General features: G+C 44.4%; 3 protein-coding genes and 1 long non-coding RNA gene across 4 annotated transcripts; 1 reads left to right on the top strand and 3 right to left on the bottom strand.

Annotated features, from left to right (window-relative positions):
- Positions 1-1,673: 1,673 nt before the first annotated feature.
- LOC115262701 (zinc finger protein 184-like) lies at positions 1,674-4,917 on the bottom strand. The gene is made up of 3 exons (XM_062842778.1): positions 4,348-4,917; positions 2,763-3,930; positions 1,674-2,644 (listed from the first exon to the last, which is right to left on the bottom strand). The coding sequence occupies exons 1-3, from the start codon at positions 4,726-4,728 to the stop codon at positions 1,923-1,925; spliced, it is 2,271 nt and encodes a 756-aa protein (XP_062698762.1). The 5' UTR covers positions 4,729-4,917; the 3' UTR covers positions 1,674-1,922.
- A 159-nt stretch (positions 4,918-5,076) lies between these two features.
- On the top strand, positions 5,077-6,433 carry LOC109401199 (zinc finger protein 84). Its single transcript, XM_019673672.3, has 2 exons — positions 5,077-5,337; positions 5,405-6,433. Exons 1-2 carry the CDS (start codon positions 5,182-5,184, stop codon positions 6,425-6,427), a joined length of 1,179 nt encoding a protein of 392 aa, XP_019529217.3. The 5' UTR covers positions 5,077-5,181; the 3' UTR covers positions 6,428-6,433.
- Positions 6,434-6,634: 201 nt separating this feature from the next.
- LOC115262712 (26S proteasome non-ATPase regulatory subunit 5) lies at positions 6,635-8,541 on the bottom strand. Its single transcript, XM_029865397.2, has 3 exons — positions 8,267-8,541; positions 7,271-8,206; positions 6,635-7,211 (listed from the first exon to the last, which is right to left on the bottom strand). Exons 1-3 carry the CDS (start codon positions 8,434-8,436, stop codon positions 6,848-6,850), a joined length of 1,470 nt encoding a protein of 489 aa, XP_029721257.2. The 5' UTR covers positions 8,437-8,541; the 3' UTR covers positions 6,635-6,847.
- Positions 8,542-14,116: 5,575 nt separating this feature from the next.
- Positions 14,117-14,629, bottom strand: LOC115268681 (uncharacterized). The gene is made up of 2 exons (XR_003898387.2): positions 14,512-14,629; positions 14,117-14,474 (listed from the first exon to the last, which is right to left on the bottom strand). It is a non-coding gene; the product is annotated as an uncharacterized LOC115268681 (long non-coding RNA).
- Between the last annotated feature and the right edge of the window lie 3,839 nt (positions 14,630-18,468).

Genomic DNA, 18,468 nt, shown 5'->3' with positions numbered 1-18,468 from the left:
ATTTTTTACATACTAATTCCTAATAACCTCTGGCAGAATCTCTGAAGAATATCAGTTGAAATCGATGGAGGAATTCCTTAGACGGTCTAAGCCTAAGGTATCACTGGAATTCTTGGAGAAACCCATGAAAAAATGTATAGGAATTCTCATTCGGAAATTAAAAAAAAAAAAAGACAATTACACCGTCTTCGACCGTGTGGCCTCTACAGACTGAACATTATTAACATATGACAACGGACAACACATATATAACACCCAGTGGTCCAGTGGAGAATTTTCCGTTCGACGAAAAGTTTTCCCCGACTGGAGCGGGAATCGAACCCACAGCCGAGGTTTACGAGACACTTAAACGACTGACGCCGCTAACCGCTCGGCCACGAAGCCCACAAATTTGTGGTTGATTTCCTAAAGAAGTTCCTGGAGGTATTTGTAGCTAAAGTTTTGGAGAAATTGCTGGAAAAATCCCTGGATTAAGTCCAAAAGGAACTCTTGGATGATCAGTCCCTATAAAATTTCCGGATAAATCCCAGGAAGAAGTATTGGAGGAATATCTGAAAATCCCTATAGGAACTCTTGGGGAAATCCCTGAAGGCTTTCCTGAATCAACTCCAAGAAGAAACCCTGACAGGAATTGCTGAAAGAATCCCTGGAGCAATTCATAGTGGAATCTCTGGAGGAACTTCTGAAGAAGTTTTTGGAGGAAATCTTAGAGGATACTCTGGAGGAAACTTTGGTACATTTCAGGAGGAATATCAAAAAAATCTGGAAAATGGTGTACTGGACTAAGTCATGAGTAAATTTCTGGAACAAGTCCTGAAAAAATCTCTGGAACAAGCCCTGCGGAAATGTGGGCTAATCATTGGGGAATTCCTGGAAGAATTCATGGGGTATCCCGGGAGAAAGGTCTGGGAAAATCTTCAAGCTTATTCTACGAGTCATGTGGGGCGCGACGAGCAGACGAAACCGTCTCACCTCACACGACTCGCAGAATAAGCCTGCTTTTTAGAAATCTGAACAAATCTCTAATAGATGAATCCCTATGGTAAAAACTTCTAGCGGAATCTTGTGGGACAAGTTGTGGAGGAACAATCTTTGGAGCAAGTCCTGGACGAGTTACTGGAGGAATCCTTGGAGAAGTTCCTGAAGGGAGACCTACAGTGATTTTTTTTTGTTAAGTCCTGAAGAAATCTCTTAAGGACTCCCTGAAAAACTTTGAACGGATCCTTTTGCGTAAGAGTCTGCTGACGTGCCACTGTTCTAACTTATTCTATAAACTTTGATGACAATTTATAATTCCTTAGATTATCATTTCTGCGAACCAGCATTTAAGGTTCTTGAATGGCTAACAATGATATAAAAGAAGCACATTCTGGAGGAAATATTCTGTAGAAATCCCTGGAGTAGTGCCTGGGAGAATCTTCAAAGGAAATCATGAGATCTATCGATAGTCTCTGGAAGTCTTGGAAACCCAAAAGAAATTCCTCGAAGAAGTTGTGAAGAAATCCTGGAGAAACAATTGAGTTTGTCCCATATATAAAAAGAAGGCATTGAGAAATGGGTTTACTACATAAAACTTCAAAAAATTGCCATGACTTGAAAACTTGGTCGATCATCATGAAACCTTCACTAATTATTCCAAACGATAGACGTTGTGATAAGTAAAACTTGCCTAGTTTTTGTTTTATGGCATAGAATGGGTGTTCCTTTATTGTAGTCCCTTTTATATTATAGTTATCATACACTTATAAAGTTTTTCACATAAATCCATGTAGCTAACGCATCCCATCTACATGTGAATCAAATTTTACTCATGATAAGAAAATACCTATCAACTAATACATCTACATAAACTGCCCTACGAACTAACAATAAGTCTTTCCAATGCTTGCTCAGCACTCACTCTCACTCTAGCTGCCCCCAACTCAAGAAGTTTCCATCTGGATGCGCTCTTTGTTCTGTTCAAGCTTGACGATCGACAGGCTCCCAAAGAACCGTTCCTTTTCACTCAACGGCTGCTGTTGCTGCCGCTCGGCCACCCGACGAAAATCCGGTTTTATACGCATATGAGTTCCACCAACACCGGCAGGTTGCTGGTGCTTGTGATGAATCTTGGCCACATGTTCATCCAGCTTGACCTTCTCGTTGAAAACCTGCGGGCACAGCGTACACTGAAAGATGTTCACCTTCTTGGAGAGGACCGCATCACCCGGTCGGTGGATGCGCAGATGCACGGTCAGGGCTTTCATCTCCAGGAACTGGGCCGAGCAGATCTTGCACTTGAACATCATGGAACCGTGCTCGCCGGGTCGGATGTTCTGCGCGGAATGGGTAAGTTCGTGCTTCTGGAGTAGGCCTCGGTAGCTGAACCGCATCCGGCACACCTTGCACTCGAACGGTTTCGATTCGCTGTGGCTGTTTCGGATGTGCTGCTGCAGCAGCGAGTTGTACATGAACGTCTTCTGGCAGATGTCGCATTTGGGCACGGGGCCACCGGAACGGCCTTTGTGATTCGTTTCGGATTCCGTGGATGATGGCGCGAGCAGCTGCGATGGGTCAATGTCCACGACCATTACGGAATCGTCGTCGACGACGAGGGAACTGTCGTTGCAATCATTCATCGGTGAGGGGCAGTCAGCCGGTGGAGCTGTGGGATTATAATGGAAAGATATGGATTAGCCAAGTTATGCCGAGAAATGAGGGTTTCTGTGACCATGGTTGGATAACATTACGTTTATCCGCTGTTAGTAAGATGGAACACTTACCATTGGGTTCATCCTGTGCGGCTCCTCCGGGGACAATGTTCAGCTCCAGTTCCTTGTGTAGTTTCCTCTGGTGCCGCAGCAGCAGCTCGCGTTCCTCGAACTCCTGCTCGCAGACCATGCAGACGAACGCCACATCGGCATCGCTTTTCTTCTTGATGTTTAACGACGACCCGGACAGATCGTGACTACTGCCGGCAGCGGCGTTGGCTATCATAAAGGAGGACGATTCGCTTAGAGATTCCCTCTTGATCAGCTGTTCCAGTTCGTGGCGTTGCTCGCGTTCCTTCTCGAACGCCAGCAGTTCGTGCATCTTCATGTGCGTGTTCAGGACACTTTCCCGGGCAAACGCCTCCGAGCAGATGATACATTTGTAATCGTTTCTTTCTTTGGCTTCCGTCTGGAGCAGCTCCTGTGGATGGAACCGCCGGATGTGCATCGTGAGGGCCCGTTTGCCGGGCATCTTTTCCTCGCAGTGCTCACAGGGCCACTCGTTGTCCTGGTCCTTGGCCTGATCTTCCGGTGATTTCTCCTGATGTACCTTGGCATGTTGGGTCCATTGGGCCCGGGTCGGGAACCGATACTGACAAATGTCGCACTTGAAGGGTCGGTTGTACGCCACGTGGACGCTTTTGTGCTTCTTGAAGCGCACGATCGAGTTGAACGTTTTGGTGCAGATCTTGCAGGTGTAGATAGTTTCACCTGTTTCGTCCGTTTCTTCAGGATTCTCATCCGCTTTAATTACTCCCACTCCGTGGGTCACGGCTTTGTGTCTGATCAGGCGGATTTCCGTCGTCAGGGTGTAATGGCACACGTCGCATTTGAATGGCTTGCTCGGGTCGTGCTTTCCGATGATATGCGACCGACACTGGCTTTTGTAGTTGAACTCCTGCTCGCAAATCCCACAGGAATGGTTACCCTTGTCGTTTAGCTTGTAGTTCTCTTCGAAAAGCGTATCGTTTGGGTCCACTTCCTCCTCCGCCGGGGTCATCTCCTGAAGCAGATCGGTGGCATTCAGGGTGCTTTCCGCATCCGGCAGATAGTGATCGGCGAGCAAAAACGGAAAACTTCCCACGGCATCCATGGTCGAGTTTTGGTTGAAATCTTGCTCTTCCGAAGGATCCAGCACTTCCTGCTTGATTCTGATTTCGCCTTCGGGAACTGGTTGTTGCTTAAAAAGATAAGATAAATAGACATAAGAAATAAATTTTGGGCCAATGAGGGCGAAGAGTTGCAAAATAGTCATTGGCTAGAGGAAGCTCTCAGTTAATGCTCATAGAACACTTAGCTCAGAAGCAGGCTTTTCCCAGTTGGGATGTTACAAGAAAAAGAAGAACATAAGAATTACAAGATTGTTAACATTGTTTCATTCGCCAAGCTGGTACAAAAATCGAGTTTTTCTGGATTTTGTACAAAAAAGTAATTAAACGTAATATTCTGAGAACAAAAAACAACTTAACAACTAAAACGAACACTTTCAACAATCACTTTTATGAACTGGAGAAAAGATTTCAGAGAAACTGCTTTTCCCATGTAGCGATCGATTGAGAACCCCTGCACCTCCCCAAAATGTAAACAACTTTCATACCTTCTTCCTGATCGCCTCCACTCGCTCCCGCAGCTTATCATCACTGCGCAGACAGGTCCGGTGCAGCTCATAGGCCGCCAGCAGTCGCCACTTGCATCCCTGGCAGATCCGTTCCGGTGCTCCTGCTCCTCCTCCTCCTGCACCGGTGGTGGCCATGGGCAGCATTTCGCGCTGCCCCAGCGGAGCACAGATGGCCACCAGCAAGCTGAACAGCGTTTGATCTTCGTATTCGCCGACGATGGTGAAGATCGATTCCATCGGTTTGGGTTCGGTCGCCAGCGGGGCCAAAGCCGCCCCGCTGACCAGACAAACTCGGCAAACGTTCGGGCCGGACGCAACCACCGGTGGCGGGTGATGGCTTATCGAGGAGCGCGTTTCCATTTTGTCGGCGATGTTTTTGTACTCTTTTCAGGCGGCTGCAATCACCAAGTCACAACGGGAATGGCACAACAGAGGAATGTTTTTTGGTTTTCGCATGGAATAATGTATTCGCGGATCACACAGCAGCAGCAGCAGGAAGCCAAACGAGTGTGTTTGGTAAAACAACGCGACCGAAAGTTTTTTTTTGTTGCCTGGCGCGATGCGTTTTCTGCAGAGGTTGCAGTGTTTGACACAAGCGGGAGCATGAAAAAAGAAGAAAAAACTCGGTGACGCTTGGGTGACGGCTGCTAGATGAACACCTAATGAAAAGGGCTAACGCAGCGTTCGTGTTTGTTTGCAAGCAGCAAACAAAGGTGGAACACAAACCAAGCTTGTTTTTGTTTAAGGTTTAAAAGTCCGTGGCGCTAAAGTTCTTTAAAAAGATTTAAAAGTCATCTGAATAGTGCAGTTTAAATGGATTTGCCTCCTAAAGTTCCCAGTATTTGTCGGACTTGTTTATCTCGCTCCTCCGACACAGATAAGTATCGTCCTCTGTACAAAGAGTCGCTAATCTGCAGCGAGAAGCGTCGGTTTGTGGATCTCCTGCTTGAATGCATCCCTTCTCTAAAGGTAAGTCTAAACAGATTTTGACGTAGGAATACGATTTACGTTTTTCACCTAACGGTTTTTTTTCTAGATATCACAGGACGACACTCTCCCAAGGTACATATGCAGCAAGTGTTCGTTATCCCTGAAGCATTTCATCCGCTTCCGGGACCGATGCCTAAAGACAGCCAAAGAACTTTGGGATCACCCCGAGCGCTACCGAACGGTTGAACTCGAGAAGTCCACACACAACTCCGAATCCTCCGAAGAAAGTGAACCACAGGCACAGGAAGCTGAATGCAACAATATTGCTTCAGCTGATCCGAAAGACCTTCCAACAAATACCGAAAGCAACCTAATCGAAGTCGTGGACAAACCCAACGAGCTGTTCGAGATTCGCTCGTTTGATTCCCCGGAAGGCAATGGGCCGAATCGTCGGTTCGAGTGCAGTTACTGCCACAAGCAGCTGGGTGGTCGCAAATCCTTCAAATACCACATGCAGCTTCACTCCGATCTGGCCAACTTTCTGTGCAACCTGTGCGGCGAGTGTTTCAAGACAAAGATGGCCTACCTTGGCCACATGGCCAGTCACGATCCGGATCGGTACAAGTGCGACGTTTGTGGCAAATCCTACCGCCAAGCGGCCTCCCTCCGAAACCATAAGCTCAACCACAGTCAGGAGAAGCCTTTCTCCTGCACAATCTGCGGTCACTCCACTACCCAGAAGAGCGGTCTCAAGAAGCACATGCTGACCCACTCGGAGAGTAAGTCATTCGTGTGCGACCTCTGCGGGGACCACTTCCGCTTCTCGAGCAACTTGGTCATGCACAAACGGCGGAAGCACACGGTCGTCAAAGATCACGTCTGTTCCGAATGTTCCAAAGCGTTCGTGTCCAAGGATGAACTGCTTAATCACATGATGTGCCACACGGACGAGAAGCCGTTCGAGTGCGACCAGTGCCGCAAGACGTTCAATCGGAAAAGCTCGCTGCAGTTCCACCAGAAGAACCAGCACTCGCTGTTGCCCAGGCATTCGTGTCACGTGTGCGGGAGAGGCTTTGGGCAGAAAGTTTCCTTGCAGAATCATTTAAGAACACATCTTTTGACGGATTGAATTCAAGTTTCGAGGCTTTCTATGCAGGATAGAATGGAAAGAATGCCATGAAATTTGATATTTTAGTCGTTTTCCGGAACTAACGTAAGTAACACTATTGCTTATCGGATCCACTTTGTAAATACCTACAAACTTTAATATTTTTTACCGATTCTATAACTATTTCCAAGACTCCCAAGACAAGTCCGATTTGTCCTCCGCTAGTCCATGGACAGCGCCTCAGGAGTGTTAGGAATCTTAAGACTGCTGGGAATTGGACTTGGAATGGGACCTACTATGACGACCATTTCGGAATCACCCATATATGTATGTGCTTAAATGTTTTTATGAAATTATTTTATTATCAATCAATCGAAAGTTCTCTTAATCGCCTTAAATCTATGCAGTCACACAAAAAAAATAAACTTCAATATCCCTATTTTACGAAGCCCCCTCGATGGCAACCTCGGTAATGCCGTGAACGTAAAAGGCACCCTCCGCGACGTATCGCTTGAGTTCGGATGCCGTCTGCTCGTCGAACACCGTCGAAGCGGCCAGCACCCGAATCACCTCGTACTTGTCCAGCACCACATCCTTGTCGGCTTCCTGTTTCCGATCGAGCAGATACTCTACGAAACCTCCGGTGTTCAGCAGATAGGTCTGTCCCCAGCGATGGCCAACGATGGCTTTCAGAAGTCCCAGGGCCGCTCGCTTCATGTCCGGGAAGGGGTTTTTGATGTAGTCCATCACCAGGTTGAGGTTGTCCTGCTCGGCCAGATTGTCGTACCACGACTGGGTCAGTGATCTGAAATGAAGGTTTGGGTCAGTCTTGTTCTGCTGCTAACATGTTTCCGGATTACTCACGAAATCTGATTATCAGCCGTTGCTGAGTCGACACCGAACATCGACTGCAAGCAGCCGAGCAGGCGAATCTTCAAATCGTTCGGCAAGTTTCGGATCACGGCGCTGAAGTGCTGCAGTGTCTTTTTCAATGCCGCCCCGTGCTTGTAATGAAGCTGTCGTTTTCCCTCGCTCGGAAGAGCGATGCAACCCAACGTATCGTAAGCCGTCGGCAGTATGGACATGTCGTCCGAGAGCAAACAATCGAACAACATTTCGATTATCTTCGGATAGCCGTCGTAGATCTTGGCCGGATGAATTGCCGCAACGCCTCCGTAGAATTTCATCAGGCCCGGGACCAAAATCGTTCCCAGCGGATCATCGCCCAGTCGTTCAATTTTGGCCATTAGCTTGTCGAAGACTCCGTTGTTCTCCAGATAGGCCATTCCGTGATTTCCTTCGGACAGCTCCGACAGAATCTGCAGCACATTGAGCTGCAACAGAACATCTTCTCCGTTCAGCTCCTTGATCGCTTTCTGCAGGAACTTCTCCATCGCGGTCAGCAGCTCTTCCGACTGTTTGGCCAACCGAACGGCCACTTCATACAATCTGCACCGAACCACGTCCCCTTTCCCCAGCAGCCCCTCCAAGTTCTCCGACACGCTCCTCAGCTGAACGAACCGAGGCAACATCAACTGGAGCAGCTCGATCGACGGTGTTCCGACGCTGGTACCCTCGGATGCCAGGCACCCGACCACCAGCAAAATCAGCGTTTCATTCACGAACCCATCCGGGGGTGATTGCAGGATTCGTTTCAACTCCCGCAACCCAAAAGCCTGTACCCGAGGATTGGCATGACTCAACGATTTTTCGATAACGTTCTTAACCTCGCTTGATTCGTCGATGGCCAGGGTGCACATGCAAATCGACAGGATGTCGCACGCCAGCAGCGTCTGTTCACTGTAAATATATCAAGGTAAAATGCCACATGTTTGTAATCCTCAGATTCCGCAAGTTTACCTGTTGGCGTCCTCCAGACAGTTCAGCAGCTCCGGCGATTTCAGGAAGCTGTTCGATATGGTGGAATTGTTGGATGAGATCAACGTATTTTTGATCTCGGTTAGGGCCGTTTTACGCGTTTGCTCCAGTTGGAGATTGGCCAACAGCTCCTGGCACAGGTTCTCATCCATGTTGGATATGGTATGCACAGTTTCGACCGGAAATTAGAGGCAAAATTCAACAAACAGCGGTTTTTTTTTAAATTTTGTTTTTAACTGAAGAAAATATTGTAAACAACACTGAACGCCAAAAACCAAACACAAACTGGACAGAACTCAGCTCAGCAAGGGCTTATGTGGCGCGCACATTCGATAAACCGGATGACAGTAGATGTTCGGTAACTGAAACATGCAAGCTACAGTAGACGTTCGGTCGGTGCAAACGGTTTAACTCAGACCCCTGGCATGAATGAAATTTATCGTAGCCAACATCTAACTGCCTTATACTCATATTCGTGCAAATTGAAACAAGCGTGTAATCAACAAACGCAGCTTTTGTTTGATGTTGTGAGCCACACACGAAATCACATTCACAATGCGTGCTTGTTGGGTTGCTTTATTCAACTAATCGCATGCTCCTCTTACCGTACAGTAGACGTTCGGTCGGTGCAAGTGGTTTAACTGCAATGCTTTTTAACTGCAAGTCCGATAAGTGCAACAAATTTGCAGTTATCGCACCGCTATCCGTCAAAACGGTGCGCTATGTTAGCCTAAATGAACAGTCGAATGAATTTTACGTTCATTTAACGTCAATTGATGGGTTGTTGACGCCTGTCTGACGTTGCAGTTATCGAATTTTGTTCGCTAAGTGAAACGTGAACATGTTGCAGTTATCGAACGTCTACTGTAAAACTATTGTAAAGGAAGAGGATGAAGTGATCCCGTCGCCGTCTTTACTAGTTCCTTCAGCACTTGGGGGAACGTCTCATTGGCCGTACATTTGAGCTGGCATGTGTCCGCTGCGCTGCCAAAAGTTCGTCCATCTCCACCGCTAGCTTGCATTAATGCCCATCTGGGAAGAGCTGATAGGCACAGATAGCCACGAATTCGGTCAAACAATCCGTTCCGTTCGTATTTTCATCCGGTTGCTCGATATTTCTCGGTTCAGTTCTGCGACGATGCTGAAGTGATTTGGAATCGATCACCTACAATATGATTAGCTGTGTGTGAACATTTAACAATAAAAAGAACGATTTATGTATTTACCTTTGCAAGCTTTCAATATACAGTAGACGTTCGATAACTGCAACATGTTTACGTTTCACTTAGCGAACGAAAATCCGATAACTGCAACGCCTGACAGTGTCAACACGCCATCAATTGACGTAAAATGAACGAAAAATTCATTCGACTGTTCATTAGGGCTAACATGGCGCACCATTTTGACGTTTGGCGGTGCGATAACTGCAAATTTGTTGCACTTACCGGACTTGCAGTTAAAAAGCATTGCAGTTAAACCGTTTGCACCGACCGAACGTCTACTGTACATATCGACCGATAAATTCAATTTTCAACAGCACATTTTAGTGCAAAATATCCGTCTCCTTGCACTCCATTATGTTTTCTTCCGTTTATGCTTACTTTTAAATTTAATGAGCGCAAGTTTAAGTGTTATGCTACAACACTTGGAATCTATTTAGGTAATAATGTTGTTCGTATGTCTTACTTATAGATTTTATTACTTGCACATAAACTAGTGATTCTCTCTCTCGCCCGCAGTCTATGCGGTTGGCGCACATAGAATCTGTCAGTCGATTAATTTGAGTGAATCGTCGGAAATCAGCACTTTGAGTTCTAGCTTTTAGATTACTGTAGTAAGAAACTACTTTTGGAGACCGCCGTGCACCAGCCTTTGACTAATATCACTGGATAATCCTCACGAAAACTCACCTTCATTGGCTGCCACAGCATGCGAGGGGACCAAAAGAAGATCGGCCGTTGATAGTGAAAGGTTTCTTATTACGCTTAGGAAATATCCTACCTAAGAACTTTCACGCATTTGAGCCACTCGCGAGCACTGATCCGATTTAGAGTAGGAAGTAAACACCGCGCGAGAAGCAGTGAGAGCAACCTCGGGAATCACACGGTTCGATTCCCAATTCAACAAAATAAGTACAGTAGACGTTCGGTCGGTGCAAACGGTTTAACTGCAATGCTTTCTAACTGCAAGTTCGGTAAGTGCAACAAATTTGCAGTTATCGCACCGCCAAACGTCAAAATGGTGCACCATGTTAGCCCTAATGAACAGTCGAATGAATTTTTCGTTCATTTTACGTCAGTTGACGGCTTGTTGACACTGTCAGGCGTTGCAGTTATCGAATTTTCGTTCGCTAAGTGAAACGTAAACATGTTGCAGTTATCGAAAGTCTACTGTATTTAATTACGGATTAATAATTGATTTTAATGCAGTTTAATTTTTTATCTCATCAACTTATAATTTAAGAAAACATTCAATGGACTAACAACCCAACTAACATTTTCAGCGCTATAAGCTTCAGTCATTTGCCTTCTGTTGTGTAACCATCGAGTAAAAGCAGTCAACGCTGAATAAAAGGAAAGCTAGTCAAATATAAATCATAAGCTAATACACGACTGCAAAACAAGCACCATACAGCTACCAAACTCGGTTTTTAGAAATCTATTACTTGTCACTGGGGCTGCCTTTACTCCACCCTATTCCAACTCCAGGAGATTTCGCGGAAGATGTGAAAACTTGAACACATCGAATAGAAGTCCCCACTAACAAAGCAGCTGCTACTATACAGTACAATTCATTATACTGACAAATCCCCAAACCAGCAGCGCTTTAAAGGCCGTTATGCGATTTCATTACTGCTAGAAGCTGTAATAAAGAAACTGTTGGTTTACCAACACGGCTTGTCGGATATAAACATTATTGTCAAAACAAACTGTTGTGGTGATTTAGCATGTTTGTGAAACTGGCAACACTGGTGTATCTACCTCTGAAGCAGTAGGGATTAGTTTATTGTTGGTTGAGGAGGTTAACAGTTCACAGCACGGAGTAAGATACCAAATTGTATGTAAAGTAACTTTATATGTAAGCATAAATGTATTTATTTAAAATAATAAAAATGAATTTCAGCATTGAAGCTGCAACCACGGAAGCTGCTCTCGATAGTTGGTTTGTCGTGCCAAATGTGAATATCCTCCCCAACAAACTTCAATGAATTTGAAGCTCAATATACTCGAAAAGCGCCATGGAGACTACAATAATTGCTCTCCAACAGTTGGAGGAGCGTAGCAAGCAATGGCGAAAGCATTACGAGGATGAAGAGAAAAGGATAGAAGCTGAATATGAACGTGAGTTGGCTGAAATTGAGCGAGCATATAAAGAAGCTGCACGCAAAATTCGGATGGACTTTCAAGCTAGAAGAGAAGCTGTAAAAAGGCAACATAATGGTGAAGATGTTCGTGAAAAACAACCCGTTAAATCTTCTCAAAAAATCGCCTGCAATACTGCCCAACACTGCAGAGAAGGTCCGTCTCATCGACAGTTATTAGCGCCCCGCACAGATTCAAATGATGTATCTGTTGAACAAAGAGGGTCCCAAACAATACCATCGAAAGCGACACGACTTGCCGCATCATCATATATACCGCCAATTTCTAGTGTGTTAATTATATCCACTAGGAATGGCAATTACAGAAGCAGCGATAATCAAAAACTGCGCACCGACAAGTATATGGTTTTGGAAACCGTATCAAACCATGGACAATGCGGGATGAGTAACGCAAGTGGATTTTTCAAAACAAAAATGTTAACAACGACAAACGTGCTTGTGGTCTTCGATCCCGGTGGCACTCGTTTGAATGGACCGTACATTGAGACAATGCACAATGGTGAATAGATATCTGACGATGTAGGTTATTCCATGGGAATACGGCAAACAAAATGATTCGACCTCGTTACCAGTTTCACGGGTGGGGGTATGTTGTGGTGATTTAGCATGTTTGTGAAACTGGCAACACTGGTGTATCTACCTCTGAAGCTGTAGGGATTAGTTTATTGTTGGTTGAGGAGGTTAACAGTTCACAGCACGGAGTAAGATACCAAATTGTATGTAAAGTAACTTTATATGTAAGCATAAATGTATTTATTTAAAATAATAAAAATGAATTTCAGCATTGAAGCTGCAACCACGGAAGCTGCTCTCGATAGTTGGTTTGTCGTGCCAAATGTGAATATCCTCCCCAACACAAACTTTAAGCGGGATATATAGCTACTACACAAATTCTTTACAGCTATCCATCTCTGTGCTGTGAAATTATTTGGGTTGCTTTTATTGCACTTTAATTCAATGCCGGAAGATTTGCCGGAAGGTGTGCAAATCGAGTAAGAGTCCCAGCCACTACAACAGCTGCTTTTATACAGTACGTTTTGTAATGTTGCCAAAACACAAAACAGCAGCGCTTCGTAGCCGTTTAAAGAACACTCTTTCAGCTAGAAGCTGTGAAGAAGAATCTGTTGGCGCAACCACACAGCTTGTTCAATGTAAACATTATTGCGTTTGACGTTTCACAAGCTTTTACAGCACGATGAAGTTGGGTAAGGTTTCTTGTGGCACAATTATGAAGCCTTGTCTGGAGTAAAACAAAACGGGCTATTTTCTATGTTATTTATATATAGCAGTGTGGCAGCGAGGACATCATCGGGACCAGCGGATACGGAGATCGGGAGTTCGATTCCAAGTAGCGGCAAGTACTTTAATTATTCAATTTTAGAAATGATAATTCCAGTTCCACATGTATTGCATCACGGTATCCATAACCTAATTATATTTAATCGTTTAATTTGGGGATGCCGTAAAACTATTATTTAACAACTGCGAAAAGGCTGAAAAAGCGCCTTCTCAAGATGTTATTCAGTTAGTGGTTACATAGGAGCCGAGAAAAAGAGCTATGACTAGGTGGCATAGAAGCTGATCGCACAGCATGTACAAGCTGATTAAGTTCGCCAGATTCATTGGTATAGGGCTTGCATAGAAGCTTCCGTCCATATGTACAACACAGTTACTCAGCATCAAGCCGTATTAAGGACGCTTTGTTGACGTTTACATTCACAATAAATGTTAGTTGGGAAAGTACGAGTCAAATGTTTCTTGTCCCCCGCGCTCCACATTATGGATTTAGCTATGATTTTATCCGAGTTCGATGATCCCTCGTCGGAAAAGCTATATTGCTTGATGAAAAGAAAAAGTAGATACAGTAGACGTTCGATAACTGCAACATGTTTACGTTTCACTTAGCGAACGAAAATCCCATAACTGCAACGCCTGACAGTGTCAACAAGCCATCAATTGACATAAAATGAACGAAAAATTCACTCGACTGTTCATTAGGGCTAACATGGCGCACCATTTTGACGTTTTGCGGTGCGATAACTGCAAATTTGTTGCACTTACCGGACTTGCAGTTAAAAAGCGTTGCAGTTAAACCGTTTGCACCGACCGAACGTCTACTGTAGTGGAGCATTCTAATTACACCACGACGAGTCCCGGCCAGCCTTCGACATGACATGATTCTCACAACGCCTTGCCGTACACTAAAAATAATCCGCATCTATTTTGTATATGCAGCGCACATAGATTTTTGCAATCAAGCTTCGCCCATAAATTTCATTGGCTCTGCACATAGAACCAGATTTCTACCCCCTCTTAGTTTCTACATGCAACGCAGATAAATATTAAAGGTCTCTACTTTTTCATTTTATTGGCCAACCTCTTGCATTTTATGTGTGTTCACAAATAAATACTATGGATATTTTTTTCAGAAATAAAATAATAATTCAGGATTAATTTTCATGCTAAAAAAAGAGTATGTATATATTTTAAACGGAAACAATCAATATTGCTTGGATCATTCCAAAAGCAATTTTCCGGGTTTCCGACAGAGTTAGCAGATCCGGGCCAAGCGAAACAGCAACTTTGGCGGGCGAATGGGCGAGATCTTCAAATACGGTGGATCCAGAAGAGTGGGGGCTTGCCTCTGGTTGAATTTGGTAAACTTTTGCTCCTATCGTTTCCGAGGTACAAACGAGGTGCCGTTTACTGGGTACGTCGGACTTCTGCGTGCTGGAGCTTTTTCCCCGGAAGATCACGGGACGCGAGCGTCACAAAAGCTGACCAGCTTTGATGCGTCGGAAACTCAATCTGTGGAGATATATCGGTTGTTAAAATGCAAAGTTACCTTAAAAAAACTGCAGCAATCCGACCGGGACACTTAAAATATCGACCGTTAACTCGGTCAACGTCAAGAGTGGTTTTTCTTGCTCCACCATTTTTTCTGTTACTGAAGTGTTTTGAATTATCAATCGATACACTCAAAATTTAAATTCAGTTAATATAGGAAGTAAGTGTATCAGTTTTAGATTTCATAGATGTACATACAGTAGACGTTCGGTCGGTGCAAACGGTTTAACTGCAATGCTTTTTAACTGCAAGTCCGGTAAGTGCAACAAATTTGCAGTTATCGCACCGCCAAACGTCAAAATGGTGCGCCATGTTAGCCCTAATGAACAGTCGAATGAATTTTTCGTTCATTTTACGTCAATTGATGGCGTGTTGACACTGTCAGGCGTTGCAGTTATCGGATTTTCGTTCGCTAAGTGAAACGTAAACATGTTGCAGTTATCGAACGTCTACTGTATAAAAAATATGTGCATCACAATTGTATTCAATGCGAACATTTTACAATCTAAATGCCGCACATAAAATGGGGATTTCTTCAATCAATTCGCTTTTATATGATTTGCGCACATAAAAAATAATGGAGTTATAGCTCGGGTGGGCTCCGATACAGTAGACGTTCGGTCGGTGCAAACGGTTTAACTGCAATGCTTTTTAACTGCAAGTCCGGTAAGTGCAACAATTTTGCAGTTATCGCACCGCCATCCGTCAAAATGGTGCGCCATGTTAGCCCAAATGAACAGTTGGATGAAGTTCGCGTTCATTTTACGTCATTTGATGATTTATTGACACTGTCAGGCGTTGCAGTTATCGGATTTTTGTTCGCTAAGTGAAACGTAAACATGTTGCAGTTATCGAACGTCTACTGTATGCCTAGTTTGAAATACAGTAGACGTTCGGTCGGTGCAAACGGTTTAACTGCAACGCTTTTTAACTGCAAGTCCGGTAAGTGCAACAAATTTGCAGTTATCGCACCGCAAAACGTCAAAATGGTGCGCCATGTTAGCCCTAATGAACAGTCGAGTGAATTTTTCGTTCATTTTATGTCAATTGATGGCTTGTTGACACTGTCAGGCGTTGCAGTTATGGGATTTTCGTTCGCTAAGTGAAACGTAAACATGTTGCAGTTATCGAACGTCTACTGTACGCCATAACATCGCTGAAAGTGATCGATGTTTGAATCTTGTCCCGGTGTAATGAGGATAGCCCTAAATTCCATTATACCAGGCCGGAAATTAAACCAGGACTAGGCTTATGACTAGGTTCCCACCAATTGTTGATTGTCTATGCCATTATGAGTTAATTCCAAACGGGCTAAAAGACGCCTGGGAATATTAATTGACAAAAAAGCCAAAGTGAGAATAACTAAAACTGGCTCCAATCTTATCTTGTAGCATCAGTGCCAGCTGGAGAGATTGTACAGCATCCTAAAATAGAAAAAAATTGTTTTAATAAAACATGCCGCACGAAGTTTGAGTTTTCAACTCCACCAGTTTTCTGGTTTATACTTGCATAAACAACATGTTGGTTACTCTTGACAACAACCACGGAGTACAGTAGACGTTCGGTCGGTGCAAACGGTTTAACTGCAACGCTTTTTAACTGCAAGTCCGGTAAGTGCAACAAATTTGCAGTTATCGCACCGCAAAACGTCAAAATGGTGCGCCATGTTAGCCCTAATGAACAGTCGAGTGAATTTTTCGTTCATTTTATGTCAATTGATGGCTTGTTGACACTGTCAGGCGTTGCAGTTATGGGATTTTCGTTCGCTAAGTGAAACGTAAACATGTTGCAGTTATCGAACGTCTACTGTACTAGAAATTCAATTTGGGGAAAATTGCAAGGTTTTACCAACTGATGGTACAGTAGATGTTCGATAACTGCAACATGTTTACGTTTCACTTAGCGAACGAAAATCCGATACAGTAGACGTTCGATAACTGCAACATGTTTACGTTTCACTTAGCGAACGAAAATCCGATAACTGCAACGCCTGACAGTGTCAACAAACCATCAACTGACGTAAAATGAACGCGAACTTCATCCGACTGTTCATTTGGGGTAACATGGCGCATCATTTTGACGGATGGCGGTGCGATAACTGCAAAATTGTTGCACTTACCGGACTTGCAGTTAAAAAGCATTGCAGTTAAACCGTTTGCACCGACCGAACGTCTACTGTAACTGCAACGCCTGACAGTGTCAATACAGTAGACGTTCGATAACTGCAACATGTTTACGTTTCACTTAGCGAACGAAAATCCGATAACTGCAACGCCTGACAGTGTCAACAAGCCATCAATTGACGTAGAATGAACAAAAAATTCATTCGACAGTTCATTAGGGCTAACATGGCGCACCATTTTGACGTTTGGCGGTGCGATAACTGCAAATTTGTTGCACTTACCGGACTTGCAGTTAAAAAGCATTGCAGTTAAACCATTTGCCCCGACCGAACGTCTACTGTAAATCATCAACTGACGTAAAATGAACGCGAACTTCATCCAACTGTTCATTTGGGCTAACATGGCGCACCATTTTGACGGATGGCGGTGCGATAACTGCAAAATTGTTGCACTTACCGGACTTGCAGTTAAAAAGCATTGCAGTTAAACCGTTTGCACCGACCGAACGTCTACTGTAAACAACCCATCAATTGACGTTAAATGAACGAAAAATTCATCCGATTGTTCATTTGGGCTAACGTGGCGCACCGTTTTGACAGATAGCGGTGCGATAACTGCAAATTTGTTGCACTTACCGGACTTGCAGTTAAAAAGCATTGCAGTTAAACCGTTTGCACCGACCGAACGTCTACTGTAGTTCACTACTGGACTGCGAACTGCGACATTATAAGTGCGAAAGTGTAAATAAAAGTGCGCGATTGCATCAAATCAGGTTGATGTCTTCAGCGCACTATTTCTTCAATCTATGGAGAACAAGTGCTCTGAAGACACCGAGTTGATTTGATGCAATCGCGAACTTTTATTAGCGTTTTCGCACTCGTGAAAACTAGTGCGATAGTCCAGTGGTGAACTAAATGCGCTACATTTACATCAAGATTTACGCTCAGTAAGTGATCAATCGTTCAAAATCTCAGTGCAAGGTAATATTTGATTTTTTCAAGTTGTGCTTTTGAAAATGCGCTTCATGGCTTAATAATGTTCATTCGCCTGAAAAATCGCTGTCGCTGGCGACAGTCGCGTCGGTTTGGGGGAGGCTTGAGACGTCTGTTTGTCTGTGGTTAACCTCAATTTTCTCACTGAGAGAGAATAGAGCGGCAACGAATGGGACCAAAATAAACCACCGAAAACTGTCAAAATTCGTGTGAGAGGGAAAAGGAAGAGACGAACGAGAATGAACTGAACTGAACTGAACGTTCATTCGTGACGTCAGCTTGCAAAATCTTATTGCGTTTGACTACAGTAGACGTTCGATAACTGCAACATGTTTACGTTCCACTTAGCGAACAAAATTCGATAACTGCAACGTCAGACATGCGTCAACAACCCATCAATTGACGTTAAATGAACGTAAAATTCATTCGACTGTTCATTTGGGCTAACATGGCGCACCGTTTTGACGGATAGCGGTGCGATAATTGCAAATTTGTTGCACTTATCGGACTTGCAGTTAAAAAGAATTGCAGTTAAACCACTTGCACCGACCGAACGTCTACTGTACCTCCTCTTTTTTTTTTTCTCTCCCTTATTGGCACAGACCTACTGGTCCATAATGGACCCAACCTCCTCTTTGGGTGACCTTGCCATCAACTATTGTTCCGTTTTCCATTTCGTCCCCCGCGGAGTGTCAAAATTTTAAACCCTCTTGCTGATGGGTGGGTGACGTTTCCATCGAAAGCGCGAGCGACGCAAGAGAGTTGCGGTGGCAAGAGCGAGACAGCAAACAAATTCAGTGCGATCGATGGAACGCCAAGCGCGCAGATCTCCGACGGTCA

The sequence above is a fragment of the Aedes albopictus genome, chromosome 3 (assembly GCF_035046485.1).
Source record: "Aedes albopictus strain Foshan chromosome 3, AalbF5, whole genome shotgun sequence".
NCBI classification, from domain to species: Eukaryota; Metazoa; Arthropoda; class Insecta; order Diptera; family Culicidae; genus Aedes; species Aedes albopictus.
This window is presented reverse-complemented; position numbering and strand designations above follow the sequence as displayed.

Bases quoted from the DNA above. Each gene is read 5' to 3' on its own strand.
- LOC115262701 (XM_062842778.1), bottom strand. From the start codon at position 4,728: ATGGAAACGCGCTCCTCGATAAGCCATCACCCGCCACCGGTGGTTGCG. The intron at 3,931-4,347 runs GTATGAAAGTTG...TATCTTTTTAAG, and splicing joins TGGAGGCGATCAGGAAGAAG to CAACAACCAGTTCCCGAAGG. The intron at 2,645-2,762 runs GTAAGTGTTCCA...ATAATCCCACAG, and splicing joins CGCACAGGATGAACCCAATG to CTCCACCGGCTGACTGCCCC.
- LOC109401199 (XM_019673672.3), top strand. From the start codon at position 5,182: ATGGATTTGCCTCCTAAAGTTCCCAGTATTTGTCGGACTTGTTTATCT. The intron at 5,338-5,404 runs GTAAGTCTAAAC...TTTTTTTTCTAG, and splicing joins AATGCATCCCTTCTCTAAAG to ATATCACAGGACGACACTCT.
- LOC115262712 (XM_029865397.2), bottom strand. From the start codon at position 8,436: ATGGATGAGAACCTGTGCCAGGAGCTGTTGGCCAATCTCCAACTGGAG. The intron at 8,207-8,266 runs GTAAACTTGCGG...ATATATTTACAG, and splicing joins TGTCTGGAGGACGCCAACAG to TGAACAGACGCTGCTGGCGT. The intron at 7,212-7,270 runs GTGAGTAATCCG...CCTTCATTTCAG, and splicing joins ACGGCTGATAATCAGATTTC to ATCACTGACCCAGTCGTGGT.